Source organism: Plecotus auritus (genome assembly GCF_963455305.1).
Source record: "Plecotus auritus genome assembly, chromosome: 2".
Taxonomy (NCBI): Eukaryota; Metazoa; Chordata; class Mammalia; order Chiroptera; family Vespertilionidae; genus Plecotus; species Plecotus auritus.
In genome coordinates this window covers 169,974,871-169,990,284 of record NC_137771.1, presented here as the reverse complement: position 1 = coordinate 169,990,284, position 15,414 = coordinate 169,974,871, and the positions used below count along the sequence as shown (strand labels likewise).

Sequence of the window (15,414 nt, the reverse complement as noted above, 5' to 3'; positions counted from 1 at the left end):
CTGAGAATACTGGTGTTTTTTGTGTTGTTTTTATAAAATATTTGTATTGATTTTTAGAGAGGAAGGGAAAGGAAGAGAAAGAGAGACATTGATGTGAGAGCAAAACATTGATTGGCTGCCTCCTGCACGCCCCTACTAGGAATTGAGCCCCAACCTAAGCATGTGCCCTGACTGGGAATCAAACCAGCAACCTTTCGGTGCACGGGAGGGTGCCCAACCAAGCCACACCAGCCTGGGCTCCGTACCCTGTTTTAAGGAACCTTCCAGGTGATCTGATGATGCCACCATCCTGCACTGGCTCTTCCACTCCCCAGTCTCCAGGTTTGGCTTCCCTGGTGCCCTACACCAGCCCCCTCAGAGACCTGACCTGCTCTCATACACAACCTCACCACACTCAGCCAAGTGTGCCCAGCAGCCCGCCAAAGGCAGCCAGCCACCCCACCCCCGCCCCTGCTCCTTGCTGCAGGGCTCTCTCCCCATTCTGCGTGGAACCAGTGAGGGTATGTTGGTCACTCAACCTTCACTGGTCTCTGCTGACTGACGACACTGCATGAGCAACTTTGTTCTGCCAGGTACGACAGCCACCTGAGGAAAGTCCCTTCATCTCCCACCTGTTTACTTACCTCATCACCTTCTACAGCTATCAGCTTCCCACAGCTGTGCACCAGCCCCAGAACAGATGGACTAATGAAACCATTCAGCTCAATTCTAAAAGCATCGCTCTTCAATGCACAAGCAGAATTGTGGGGCCTCATTTTAAATGTAAATATATGATTTGCAATTCAGGAAGCATGGCCTTTCCCTCCCCATTCAGTCCTGCCTGTGGCAGCCATCACAGTGGCCACTGCAGCTTGCAGCCTCAGGCCTCAGAAATGCATGATGAATCCAAAAAGGAAAGGCTAATGGCATTGCAATGGCTGCCCCTCCAAGGTGGTGAGGGCATTTTAAAATAGGGAGTCCAGAAAGAAGGAATAAGCTGGGGTGGGAAGGAGACCCAGAGAGTCGAGGGCATAGCTCAGAAGGCCTCTGGAGGGCAGCCCACTGCAACCTCGCTGGAAACTCTACCCTAAAGCCCTGTGGGGATGCCATACCCGCCTCCACTGACTAAGGCTACCATAGTCTGGTCTACCCATCCCGCAAGCTGAGGTGAAGCCACGCTGACAGGCAGCGGGTTCAGTTGGGAAGAACTGTGTCTGAGGTGCCCTTTCCCTGCCTGAGTTAATTCCCCAGAAGAGAGGGCTCGATTCAGGATGCTGACAACCGCTCACTCAGCACTTTCCTAGGCCAGCTTCGTTCTGCTGCACTCAACTGTCGCTGTGACTACCTGCCATCCACTCAACTGCAACAACAAATAACGTCAGGAGCAGGAACCAAGTCACGGTGGGCTCACCCTGACACAGCACCCAGCCGTGCCTGTGGTGGGCACTCAGACTGCAAGGCAGCCTCTGGAGGGGAGAAATGCCACCCCATGCTGGCTCTCCCTTCTGTCAAGGTGGCAGCCTCTTCCTGTGACTTTCATGAAGCAGAGAGAGGAGTGACAGGGCTCAGAGTCATTGCAACCCAATCCCTGCCTGCCGGGCTGACCCACTCCCGGGGAAAGTCTGCTGCAGCCTGAGATCCCCGTGAGCCCAGCCAGGCTTAGGAGCAATGCTGCCAACCCACCAACCAACGTGGCTGAGTGGACCTGGGAGGCCAGCGGCCCTCCAGCCTGTTTCTCAGTGTGGACCCTGCAGCCTGTGGCCCCCACTCCAGTCAAGCCAATTACAGCTCTGTCTGTGCCACAGCACTTCTTGTTGCAGACTCCACACAACCCTCTTCCCTCCTTAGGTTCAATCTAGACACTGCCCAAGGATTCTCCCCTCTCCCCTGCCCCCTACATACACACACACACACACACACACACACACACACACACACACACAAATGCACACATTCTCAGAGGGTTGATGGCTTCCTGTCCCATCTGAGCACCTTGCCATCCCCTCCAGCACTCCCTTCTCTGCTGTCTCTCTCCACCATGCATCTCCACATCTGGCAAATGCATCTCCACATCTGGCCAATGTGTGCACTGACTGTCGCCCCATCAAAAATATTTGCTCCGTGAAGGCACGGGCTTTGTGTGTTCACACTGTTTCCCCAGGGTTTCAACAGCAGCTGGCACAGAGCGGGTGGGCCCTCTGTAATCACCCGAGTGAATGAGGCCCTGATTGACGCTGTCCTGCCACTGCTGGGAGGAGCCCTGCACTGCTGGCTTTCTGGGCTCCGGGCTCTGTCTGCTGAGCTCCAGGAATCCCACCAGGTGACACTTCCTGATGGTGCTCTGTCAGATCGGTTCCCCTCCCTCCGACAGTTCTGTGTGTGTGTGTGTGTGTGTGTGTGTGTGTGTGTGCACTAATCGTGCAGTACAGACAATGTAAGTCATAAGAGTTCAAGAAGGAGAGAGAAATTAGCCACCTCAGGGACTTAGAAGGATCATGGTTGAGAGATTAGACACAATTAATTGATCTTCTGGCTACCTCCTGCTGTCCCTCCCTTCCCCTGCCAGTGACGGAGGCTCTGGAGCGGGGAGGAGACATAGGCAGGGAACAAGGGAACTAGATGCTTTGCTGGAATGGAGAGGGAGGCAGAAAACTGCCATGCATCACAGACAGCGGACTGGCCGTGCAAAGGGCCTCGTCTGCCACTCTGTCTGCTGGGGATGCTGGAGCCCAGCCTCCTTCTGCCCAGTTACTCACCCACGACCTGCGACATCCTGTCCCACCCACCTCCCTTGATCCTCCTCTACAGAGAATGTGGACAGAAAGATTTCAGAGGCCTGTGCACACTTCCCGCTAACCCTGGCCCTGACAAATGCATGCACATGGACATTTCCTTTGAATTTGTTGGGGAGTGGCTGGCTGGGAGTGCGGAGTGGCTGCAGTGGGTGTGTGGAGCCATGCTGATCATCCAGGAGGCTGGCCACACCCTCTCCTGGGGGTCAGACCCAGAGATGAAGGAAGGGTGAGGGAGGCGGGAAGAAACAGGTGCTAGAGCAGTGGTTCTCAACCTTTCTAATGCTGCGACCCTTTAATACAGTTCCTCATGTTGTGGTGACCCCCAAGCATAAAATTATTTTCGTTGCTACTTCATAACTGTAATTTTGCTACTGTTAATGAATTGTAATGTAAATATCTGTGTTTTCCAATGGTCTTAGGCGACCCTGCTAGAGGTTCTCAACCTGTGGGTCGCGACAGGTTGAGAACTGCTAGCAGGGTCGCCCCACAGGTTGAGAACCGCTGCTGTAGAGCCTAAGACCATCAGAAAACACAGATATTTACATTACGATTCATAACAGTAGCAAAATTACAGTTATGAAGTAGCAACGAAAATAATTTTATGCTTGGGGGTCACCACAACATGAGGAACTGTATTAAAGGGTCGCGGCATTAGAAAGGTTGAGAACCACTGTGCTAGAGGCTCAGGAAGGGGGGGTGTGGCTTCCATAAGTTGCAGTCTGAGTCTCAGACCCTCCCTGGAGGCAGGCCCACCTGCCAGCTGGAGTGACTGACGGCTTCTAGATCTGGCTCTGCCATTCGCCAGCCTGTGACCTCTGGCGGGGCCTTGGTTTTCCCAGCTGCAAAATGTAGGAGTTGGGCACGCGAGCTGAATGGAGCCTCCAAGTCCTCTACGGGGTCAAGTATTACTAAAGCACCAAGGCAGGCTGCCTATATCCTGACGGATGAACCAGGAGCCAGGACCCAGGACAGAGGTGGAGACTCAGAAAGATCTGAACCTCCGTCATCTCTCTCCTAGCCCCCTGACCAGATCCTCACTCAGCTGCTCATGTCCACACAAAGCCCGCAGCCTCCCGCAGCGGGGAGAAAGCGCACCATACTAGGAACCTGGCCTTGGCCCCTGCCTGTCTTGGCCACTGGGTACCCTTGGCTAACACAGCCTTCCTGGGTTCCATCTCCCCATCAAAGAAAGGGTACATCTCTTTCTCCCACCTGCCCTGTCTGATGTGGCAGGATCCTACGCAGATGGGCCTGTCACCCTGAGGCGGGTGGGAAAGGAGAGGTAGAAAGTGCCCTCACTTCAGAGACATAAAAAAATGGGAGCTAAGGAGCAAATGAGCAAGAAATACTGTCAGAGTGACTTCTAGATGCCAAATACCAAGGACAATATGAACGGATGTAACTGGAGGACAAGGGTGGCAGACAGAACAGTCCTGGCCTTAACCTTGGGCAGACCTTGGTGGCCAGGTAGCGCTCTCTGATGAAGAGGCCTGCTGCACACCACAGGGATCTTCCCAGGTCTGGCTGTCCCTACCTCAAGAAAGCATAGGATAAAGTATGAATTATGCAGCACAGATAGTAAAAGTGATGGGAACAGAGGGAGATAAGTGTGCCTTCTCCTCCTCCACCTGCCTCCCCAGCTCCTCTGTGGGGGACGTGCCACCCTAAGGAGTGCCCGCCAATGTGCTGGGAGGTGTCTGAAGACACATCAACACAGCTCTCGTCTGGGAGTCTCCTCTAACACACAGTAAGTCATATTAAACATGCTTACATAGAAAGGAGCAAACGCTAAACTCAAATATCCTTTAGAAGAAAAGCTAAGACTTCAAAATATGTTATGCCCACACTGGCAGGCCCTAAATCCTGGATCTGGGAAGCCAGCGCCGTTCCAGGGGAAATAAGGCAGATGGGGAGACAGAGCAGGGGAGAAGGAAACTGTGGTTAGGTAATGACCTTGACCCTCAGAAAAGAAAGCAGTGAGCAGGGAGAGGGCAGCCTCAGCCCGGTGAGAATCCGCCTCAAGGAATTAGCATCCCAGGCCCAACTCCCGCCTCTGGCCCCGGCTCAGCTGCCCAGACAGCAGCACTCCACGCCAAGGCCGAGCCCGATGCCAGGCTGCCGGGGCATGGAGGGAATACCAACTCCCTCACACACACACTGAGCCAGACAACCACCAGCAGCCAATCCGAGCATGGCCTCGGAGGCCTGAGCCAGGAGGTGGAGTGAGGGGCAGGGAGAGCTGACAGATCCCTGGACAGAAGCCACCCACCCTATAGAAACCTCACAGCAACAAGTTGCTGGGACTGGGAGAGGACCCACAGGGAGGGCTATGTGTGCCTGCAGGCACGTAGGCACCAGTTGAGAGGAAAGCACCAGAAAAGAGAGAAAAAGAGGGAAAGAAACATCCACACAGAGAAGAAAGGAGGAAAAAGGTCAAAAGAATGGGCAGCAGGGACCAGAGAAGGGAAGAGGCGGCAGAAACTTGTAAGGGACAGGGAACAAACCCGGAGACAGGAGAGACGCAGAGGGAAGGATTGGAAAGCTTTAAGAGGCAGATACCCAGCATGGGGGGAGATGCAAAGGAAAAAAAGGCCCCCACAAAGACGGGAAGACAAAAGACACACACACACACACACACACACACACACACACACACCACCCCACACGCGCGCACGCACATACCTGCACACCAAGTCTGGCAGCTTCTGGGATTTTTCTGAACTAGGCTATTTAGGGATGAGCCCTGACTCAAAGGCAGGCCTCCTGACCAGCAGGTGTACAAATTCCACTGCACCCTGCACTTCTTCAGGGTCGGAGCCAAGCACCCACGAGCCGGGGCTGACTCTCATGCCAAAACTTCCCTCAGAGGCACCCTCACAACCACCAAGGGCTCCTCCCCCAAGGAAAGGCTGCTGAGGAACGAACACACCGGTTCGCCCTCCAGCTTCCTGAAAGTCCTGAACAGTCCTGCCCCGATGAAAAGTAACTATAGCAGCATAGGGTCTCCCATCTCAGTGGTATTCCAGAAAGAACTTCCATGGAGCTAGGAAGAAGAAAGAATTATTGTCCCATTTAACAGACAAGAAAATGGACCCAGGGTAACTGTCCTATCCAAGGTCACAGAGCTAAGAAGCAGCAAAGCCGACCCTTCAACCCAGCCTCTGCCATTGTGCCACGCACCTCTCACCAGAGTTCTGTCTTCCCTCACCCTCACATGCCCCGTTCCCTTCACCTGCTCTTTAAGGCAGGAAAGCAGAGGGGGCTGTTCCCTCGTGACCTTCCTGTCACCCCACTCCAAGCCCTGGTGTCCCCATCCTAGCCTCTGACCCTTCGCTGGCAGGGCAGGAGGCAGGGCAGGAGAGGACGGGAGCTGGGGGCCCTCAGAGGGCCTGTGGGAGGACAGGGGCGCTCTGGCTGCCCACCTGCTAGTTAACAGCTGCCGAGATAAAACGCGAGCAGACGTTGGCTTGGCTCCGTTCCACCTGCTCACCCCACTGCAGACGGCAACAGAAAGCGTTCCTGAGCACGTGTCTGCCCATCCCCGGAGTGTCTCTTTCAGATTCATAAACACAGACGGAACGCATTTAGGACAACAGCGAGAGCTGTCATCGCAGGGCCCAGGAGTTAAGATGCTAGGGTCCCCTAATGATTTACGGGGCACGTTCGGAAGTCGAGGAGTGGAGGTGGCTGAGCAGGAGGGCAGAGCCAGCTGGTACCCTAGGGAGTTTCATGTGACGCTGGTCAGTGAGAAGTGCCGCCCAGGGTGGCCTGCGCAGACCAGAGCCGAGTTCTGTCCGTGGGCTGTTCTGGGAAGATGTAGCCATACTCTGCCTCTGATTTCAAACACAGATACCACTGCTTCCAACATAACCCATTATAGCTCCTCAATCCACCTACTTCTCCAAACCATTTTAAAAGCTATTTAACATTCCAGTTTACACTTCCTCTTACAGGGATACATGGAGTGGCAACTACACGCATGAAACCATCTATCCCTGTGTCTTAAGGTTGGTTACCCTTTAAGCTCTAAGGTGCCCTCTCCCTCGGTTTTCATTTAGCACATCAGTCACAGGATTCTTTCTCCCACTGGCACTTACACATGTCTCTGCGTGAGTCCTGCATTCTAATCGCCTCAGTCTCTCTCCACACACTAGTCCGCCCCATTTAGTCTTGCCCTTCCAGGGAGGAGAACAGGACTGTGCCTGCCTGGGCCACCAGCCAGATGACCCCAGGCAGTGCTTGGCCCACCCACACCTGCAGGGAAAGCCAGGGCACTTTAAAGACCTGACACCCTGAGGTATTTGCCCCAAACTTGAACTCTACCTCCTCTGTGAAGCTTTCTCAACCTTTCCAGACAAAATTAAGTGACAACACAGAAAGCCGCCATTTACAGCACTTTCCACCCGGATTGTAGTCACCGGATTAGGTGTCTGCCTCCTCCTGGCACAGAGGCCACTGCTATCCTTGGCGGGGAGGGGATGACTGTGCACCTCAAAGCACATAGTAAGTGCTCGGAAATGTCTGCTGAGTGGACCCAGGTGGATGGAGCAACATCAAAGCTCTTCTGCCCACTTCTGCCAACTGCAAGCCTCACAAGACCCCCGTGATAAGGCCTCATTGGGCAGAACTGGCATCACCTTCAGCTATGGAGAGTCCTCTCTAATAGGCTTTGATGCTCTGCCAGTCACGGAGTGCACGCCTGGGGAGCTACTGGAGATAGTGACACACCTGGAAGACAGAAACACTTCCAGACCAGGGATGAACTAGAATTCACCAATGGCTACAATCTCACCAACCATCTAGAGGGTAGCCTCTTCCATTGAGTTGGTGTTTCAGTAAACCTGGCGGTGTGAGGCCAGGCATGCGTGCATGCACACATACACACATGGCTTCAGCAAACACTGCTGGGCTTACACGTCTGCGGGTCTTACTCGGTGGTCTGTCAAAATATGAATCTCCTTCAGTCCTCTCCAGTCATGGGCAGGTCAAGCTTGAGGCCATGAAGTTCATTTGCAAAACAGCCGTTCAGGACTCAGATTGCAGGGAAAGAAGATGGCACTGGAGTGGAGCCCATGAAAGCTCACTTAACCCACAGGGTAGTAGCGAGGCTTGTGACTCAGGCAGGGTCAGCTACATCCACGGTTAAAGACCTTTATGGGCCATCCAGGAAAAGAGCTGCCTCTTTCCCAGCAGAACCCCACCTCTTCCCCAAACTAACTAACCGGAGTACAATACCCTTGAGTACAATTCTCCTTTCCCCTCCTCTTCCCAACTCCACGCTCCTGACAAACCCCAAGTCCAGGTGAGCAGTGGCTGGACAAAGAGGCTCTGGAAACACCTCTTGTCCTCAGTCAGAAGGACATGTAAACGCTGCTATCTGCCAAGTGCAGCACAGTGCCTTGCATACAGCTGGCGCTCCATAAACGTGTAAAGGGCAAGGCTGTTCTTAGCTATCTTTTTTCCTATGTTCATTCACTATCTGCTTGTCTTTCTGTGCTTCTGCCAGTCTTTGCCAACTTGGGAGCTAATGATATGACAAGAGGTGTGTATAAATATAATCCCAGCAGCAAAGCACTGAACACAGAGAGATGTGGAAATTATTCTTAATGATGGGAAGGAAAGGGAAGCTGAGCACACCCTGTACTCCAGCTTCCAAACTCAAGAGAATCAGAGGAACTCCACCAACAGGCCCTTCCCCACCCTAAGAAGTAGCCTCTTTCCATGGGCTTCCTCCTGGGGTGGGGGTGGGAGGGCGGCACTCGATTCCAACAAGAAAACCCCTGAGAGGAGGGAGGTCAGGACAGAGGAGGGAGAGGAGGGGGAGGAGGAGGAGGAGGAGAAGGAGCGGGGAAAGGAACTCACGGCACTGGCACTGGGACAGGTGGGGTAGGGGTGGAGACACAGCTAGAGGAGCGAGCTGGAAGGACTAAGCCACCTGATTCATCTAATAGCATCACCTTGGAAGCCAAGGCAGCAGGCAGGTTGGCCAGCTGATTCCACCACCTTGGGCCACAGGGTGAGAAGACCTCTGTTACTGGCCTGGACTGGGGGGTAAAGCCCAGATTCTTGCTGCCAAACTCCCTCCCCGACAAGCAAGTTTATGGGTCACCCTGAAAATCACCTTGCCTCTCTGGGTACCATGGCCCCATCTACCAAACAAGGCCCCCTCTGCCACCAACAAAATCAAGTGACATATGGCAAAGTAAAACGTAAAAGCTCTCTGGAAGAAGGGAAGACGGACAGAGAGGGAGAGCCAGACTGCCTCCTCCAGGCCACAGGTGACCCCGCCCGGCTGCCAGGGAGGTCTTTCTGCAGCATCTCTCCATCCCATCCTCTCTCTCAGAGTATTAATCAGGGGCAAGTCCCGCCCCCCACTGGCCACAGCCTCCAAGCCCCCTGCTCTCCAGCCACATGCCCATGTCCCCAGAACATACCCACAGTCCACCCAGCAGATGGTGCCTTGTCCTTTCACTGCCTGGGCCACAGTGGACAGTAGCCTGAGATGACTTTCAGCTGCAGCCTCTGTAAAAAAAAAAAAAAACAACCAAATATTAAACATCTGTGCCCAAGGACACCAGGGCCACCCTGCCATCTTCTCTTGGGGGCGGGGAAGGAAGGAAGGGAGGAGACCAGACCAGAACCCCAGTTAAAATGGCGTCCCGGTGACCAACAGTTCTGGGAGGACAGTGTAGCTCATTCCAGGAACACCTGCTCCCGCCATCTTCCTGGGCCCTTCCTCGGGGACAGAGAACCCCCACGTAAGCCACGCCTCCTTAAGCCACACCTCATCCCTCACTCCTCCAAGTGTCTCTGAGCAAAATAGATAACTCCCAGGAGAGTCTCTGACTCACTACCTGTCTGGGACAAATTTTGAAAAATTTATAACCACATAATGACAAATCTATAACTAAAGTGGGAAATGAGTTTGCCAATTCCACCCTTGTCTGTCCTGGGAGCTGATGCAGGCAGGGGCCCGATCCTTCCTACCTTTGTCCATCACACACGCGTCTAGGGGCTCTCAGTACAACCTGGCGATCAGATGAAGTTTACACATGACACTAGTCTCCAACAGACCAACGCCAAGTGTAGCCATGTCAGATGTCACAGCCCACTTCCCAGGAAATGGCAGGGAGGCACGGGGCCGGGCAGTACCTCGGGAGTCAGCTACAGGACCGCAGACCATGCCTTGGGCAGGATGGAGTGGACACGAGAAAGGAAGAGTGCTTTGCTGGTCCAGGTGTTGACTCCTGTGGGTCTGGGCAGAGCACCTGGACTCTATTGTAGGAGGGCAGGTTCTTGGGGATGGAGCCTCTGTGGCCAGGATTTAGCACTGCCAGCCTGCAAGGTCCCACTGCCGAGGGGCTGTGGCCAGTGTGTCACGCCCCCCTGCCAGACCTGTGAGCGCCTGTGAAAGGCCTACCAGGCAGACACTGGTGGGGAGAGCAGTCTGCTGCCTTCCCCCTACCATACGTCCCAAAGCCAAGCAGAAATGGTGTCTGAAATGTTTGCCTCCACAGATTCCCTTGTCTAGTGTGGAGAATGGTAGCTGTTTGTGAACACAAAGCATGCAGAGCCTTTATGGAAGTAAACAAAAAGCATCGTTCTAGAACCGTGCCAGGAACCCCACCCGGGCACCAGGAGGAGGGCGCGGCGGAGGTGGGAAAGGCCATCGCTCAGCAGGCAGAGGGGCTCTGGGGAGCGGGGGAGGGAAACTGAAGTGGAGCGATAGGCAGCACCCCTCCCCTAGCCCTGAGGAAAGGGAGCCCTGCCGGGAGGGGGAGGGACGGGAGGGGAGAAACCCAGCTACTGTGCTGCCCTGAAAGCCCACGCACAGTCACAAGTCTAGTGACAGGCCTGGGGAGGAGGCAGGAAGGTAGAATAACCACCCACGGCCACTGCCAACGCAGGGAGGAGCCAGCACGCGGGAAGCATGAGACCACGCCTGGGTGACGGCTGAAGAGAAAACAAGACCTCTGGGCCCTGCAAGCCCCAACGGGGGAACCCACCTTCCCACCCTCTAACTAACCAAAATCATTTCCTGGTGGCAGAGCCCTCCCGTCCCTGCAGAGGTAACACATCGCTGCTTCCTCCCTCCAGCAGAAGAAACAAGCAGAGGTGGTACAGGGACCTGCTCGACCGACCAGCTCGGACGTCGTCTACCGTCTACCAGCTGTGAGGCCTCAGACAAGTCAGCTGTTCTCTCCCAGCTTCAGCTCCTCCCTCGCAACCTGGATGTTATCTGACCACCTGCGCTGGCTCCCTCCTGGCAGCGGAGCGAAGGGGAGTGTACTGCAGAAGGTCCTGGAGGCGTCCTTGTATGATGATGAGCTTCTGTGACGGACGTACCCAGAGAAGAGCTGAGTGTGCTCCCACACCGACAACCGCCAGCTCCAGGAGCACCCACGGGGTGAGCCACGCTTATTCAGGGCCCTACACCCCGGCCTCAGGAGCAGCTCTGCTTCTCCCTGGCCTTAGTTTACCCTTACTCCTGACAGCAGAGAAATGCTAGTCACATGCTGGGCTCCCAACAACCACCTCAAGGAGCGTCTGCCAGGCCTGCAGAAGGGCAAGGAGCAGCATGTGCCAGGGTGCTTGGAGAGTGCGGGCTCCAGGAGGGACACACGTCCAAAACATCCATCAGCCCCAGTGCCAATGAGTGTCAAGGATGAGATGCAGGGAGAGCTGTGCCCGGAACTGGCCCAGCCACTGGCTATTGCTACTCCAGGGCACGGAAAACTTGGCATCCTCAGGAGCAGTGAAAACACTTAACTGTGCTGGAATAATATCAACAGTCTGATGTTCAAAGTCACAGCCAACAGCCGAGCAAACCTCTCTCCATCCACTGTGCCCTCGCCAGTTCCAAGGTCAGAGGAAGCAAGCTGCTGCTCCCATCCCCACTGAAGCCGCCCTGAGCCCAGTCCAAACTCAGCCTTGTGTTCCAATCCCAGAGTAGGACAGATGGAGGCCAGGCCGGGTCGGAGCTGCCAGCCTGGGTGCATGTCCCCAAGCCTGGGACCAATTCAGCTGGCGACGGGATGGCCCAGGCTGTTCATCAACAGCCCTGGAGAAGCATGCCCTGGCAGGGCAGGCCTGTGCCTGTCCAGGAAGTCAGAATGTCCATCCCCAGTGTCCACAGTCCTCTGTCTTCATTCACACTCATGCCCTCTCCTGAGGCAATGAGGCTTTTTCTAAGAAACACTTATAGAAAGGAAGTGAATGATCGCTCAGGGATCCCATATCAGCAGAACTAATGCCCCTCCAGGCCTCTGCCGTCTCCTGAGGAAAGCCAACAAACACGGTGTCCCTAGGACCCTCCCTGACTGGTTTTTAGTCCTAAGGTCTCCGTCTCCCACCTCTGCCCCTCTCATTCCCTTCCTGTCGCATGCCATCCCCAACAGGTGACCCCAGGAGGGGCACTCACCGGATTTGGAGTAAAGCACCAATACATTATTCCGGGTCCTGAGAAGTTTTTTCAAGTCCTTGGGATCAGAGATCCTCTCGATGAGGGAGGAGACCTTTGTGGAGGACAGCCATCCTGGCAGGACAACCTGGAAATGAAGGGGACAAGGATGGTGAGCCCTGGGTCCCGGCCAGGTCTGAGGAAGAACAGGTGCCCACAGACCTGCTGCCTAAAGCATATCTCACTTCAGAGGGATGAGGTCACACCAAGCCTTCTCAGGAGTCTAGAGCTGCCCTTCATCTCACCCCCTCTCCAAGTCACCACACACCCCAAGACACTTCCCCGTCCACTCTCAGTCTCCAAGTCACTCTCTTCTCCATGCACTTTCATAACGCTGCACGGACGGCATACAACACGGGCATGTGCATGGACGTATTTGCCACCCCCTCAACCAAGACCTCTCTGGGAGGTCAGTGTCTACATTCTACACTGCATCACACACCGGAGCAATGCGAAATCTCCATCCCACTCAGAAGCACCGGAACACAAATCCACGGAGAAATAAGATCACCTCTGATGTTCAGGATGGGAATGGATGGTGAGGGCATTTCTGCTTGCCCTACTCAGCCAATGATCTCAGGAAACAAGCCAACAAAAATGAGCGAATTGTCCCCAAGAAGCCTGAAAACCTTGGGCACAGGCACCTCCACAGGCATGTGTAAGATGAAAGCAGTGTGTGTGTGTGTGTGTGTGTGTGTGTGTGTGTGTGTGTGTGTGTGTGTGTGTTAAACACATGAATAAGGAGCAGTCACACAGCAGATCCCCGCACCAGCCCACACAGCTGGCCAACAGCCCCCTGCCTATTTGGCAGAAGGCACAAGGGTTACTACCTGGTTACTTAAAATAAGGAAAGCTCTGCTGGGAGACACCGGGCAGAGGGTGGAAGGGTGGCCCTGAGAGAAAACAGGAGATTAAGGGAAGTCTACGAACTAAACCTTGAGATCAACCATCTGCATGAGCCCCATCCCCTAGCACCCCTTTTCCAGAATGCTGCCGGCCTTATTCCCCCAGGCAGGAGATTAGAGAATTGTTCTCTGGGGAAACTGAGAAATACAAGAAAAACAATCCAAAGACAGTGACTTGGAGACCCTCCCATGGAACAGCTGAATTCCCACTCAAATACCTACTGTGAGGTCCCCTCAGGAACCAAGTGCCCTCCACCCCCTCCCCACACTCAGTCTCTGATCATGTGCTAGTTAGTGCCTTGCTCTTCAATACACACAGATAACAAGGTTCACCAGATATCTGAGGAAAGCCCTTAACATAAAAGGGGCAGAAACAAACCAATGGAAAGATGAAACTAAGACTAAAAACAGCCCAATTAAAGCACAAACAGCCACATTAAAGGAACTTCAGAAAAAGAAGAAAACAGAGAACAAGAAATTATCAAAGAAATAATTTGAGAAAATACCCCAGAATTGAAGGATGTGAGCTTTCAGTTGAGAGGGCCCAGCATCAAGAATAAAATTAACTCTCACCAAAATACATCTCTGCAAACATTTAGGACACTGCCGACAAAGAGCAGATTCGTGTTTCAAAGAAAAAATACACACCACATATGAAAGACCAGGAGTCAGAATTGGCGTAAGACTGGTCATCAGCACACTGGAATACAATGAAGCATCACCTTTGCAATTATCAAGCAATGTGGTTTCCAACTGGAATTTGATAACCAGCCAAACTATCAATGGTGAATACAAATTTACTCAGACTTAAGATCTCAGATGTGCACGATTTACCACCAATGCACCCTTTCTCAGGAAGCTACTAGAACTCATGCTCTCCCAAAACAAGATGTAAATAAAAAATGATAAATACATGGAATCTAGGAAACCAAGGATCCAGCCCAGAGCAACCAGCCCAGAATGGAGCAAGGTCTGAGAAATATGTGGGAATGTGGTCAATAAAAAGAACCAACTGTAGATTATCTGATATGCTTAATCATATTGATCAGGTAAATTGTCTGACCAAAGTTACACAGCTAATGAAAAGCAGAGGCAGGACCCGAACCCCAGTCTCTCTCTTTAACCCCATTCCCTCTCAGTCCACTGCCTCTTTACAGCCAGAAGTCTTGAGCTGAGTCTGAGCTCTACCACTCAATAGCTAAGATGGCTAAGCAACATCCCTCAACCTTCCAGAGGCTTAATGCCTCTCACATCTGACCTGGAGATAATAATACCTCCCTCATGGGACTGCTGTCAGGATAAAAGGGGATAACTTATCGAACATACTTTATAAATCATAAAGCACTCCAATAGCGTCATTACCATAATATGTAATATAAATTTCTATCTCAGCAGAACAGAAGACAGAAAGGCAGCCACGTTCTAGTGTTTCTAAATATAACCTGCCATTAGGTTTCCAGGTTCCTTCTCCCCAGGGTAAAACCATCCAGGAGGAGGAGCTGAGGAATGATCGCTCCCTCATTCTGCCCTGCCAGAGCTGTGGACAGGCCTACAGACCACTGCCCTTACCCACCTGGAGAGCTCACCAAAAAGTTAATTCCACTTTATGGTTACGTGTTATTTCGTTTACTGCTCCCAGAGAACGAATGGACTTCAGACTAAAGAGTTCATAGCTCAATGCACATGACTAAAGGAAAAAAGGAAAAAAAAAATCTGTTGGAAAAACACACTGACTCTGCTCTGATTTTAATCCTCAGATAATCTGCAATGAAGAAAAACAGCTACCTTTGCCCAGTGCCTGGGGATTCTGACCTGTGGACCAGCCCTCCTGAAACTGGCAGGCATCTGTGCTTCTGGAAAAGGGGGGTGAGAGGGCCCGCCCAGTGCCCACCTGCCCAGGCATCACGGTGGCGTAGCTGGGCCGCAGCGACAGCCGTGTCTACAACAGAAACCACAAGAGCCGAGTCTCAAGGCATACCCACAGCTTCCTTCCTATAAAACCCAGTGGGTCCCTCAGGTCATCTAAACATCGGCCACCCCCAGAGCAAACAAACCACGGCCCAGGCCCGCCAGCCACCAAAACCTCTGACCCAGTGCTCACCCTCACACAGCAGAGAACTTAAGCTCAACCAGAGACACGCCGAGCAAATTGCCTCTGCTTGAACACCGTCACCGGGCATGACACTGGGGCTTACACCGGTACTGCCCATAGCCGGTCTTTATAGAGGGTCTGTCTCCTCCCCACCTCCCCATCCCTACCCCGTCCCCTAGACCA

At 53.4% G+C, this 15,414-nt stretch overlaps 1 protein-coding gene across 2 annotated transcripts in view; it reads right to left on the bottom strand.

The window, feature by feature from the left end:
- PDIA5 (protein disulfide isomerase family A member 5) overlaps nt 1–15,414 on the bottom strand; it is an 89,614-nt gene that overhangs the window by 56,955 nt on the left and 17,245 nt on the right. The window contains exons 2-4 of one of the 2 annotated variants that reach the window (XM_080656012.1): nt 12,196–12,322; nt 9,927–9,959; nt 9,209–9,296 (exon numbers count right to left, since the gene is read on the bottom strand). In XM_080656012.1, the coding sequence (XP_080512138.1) occupies nt 9,209–9,296; nt 9,927–9,959; nt 12,196–12,322 (248 nt within the window). The remainder of the gene's footprint in view (nt 1–9,208; nt 9,297–9,926; nt 9,960–12,195; nt 12,323–15,414) is intronic. The other variant, XM_080656011.1, reaches the window with a different exon arrangement.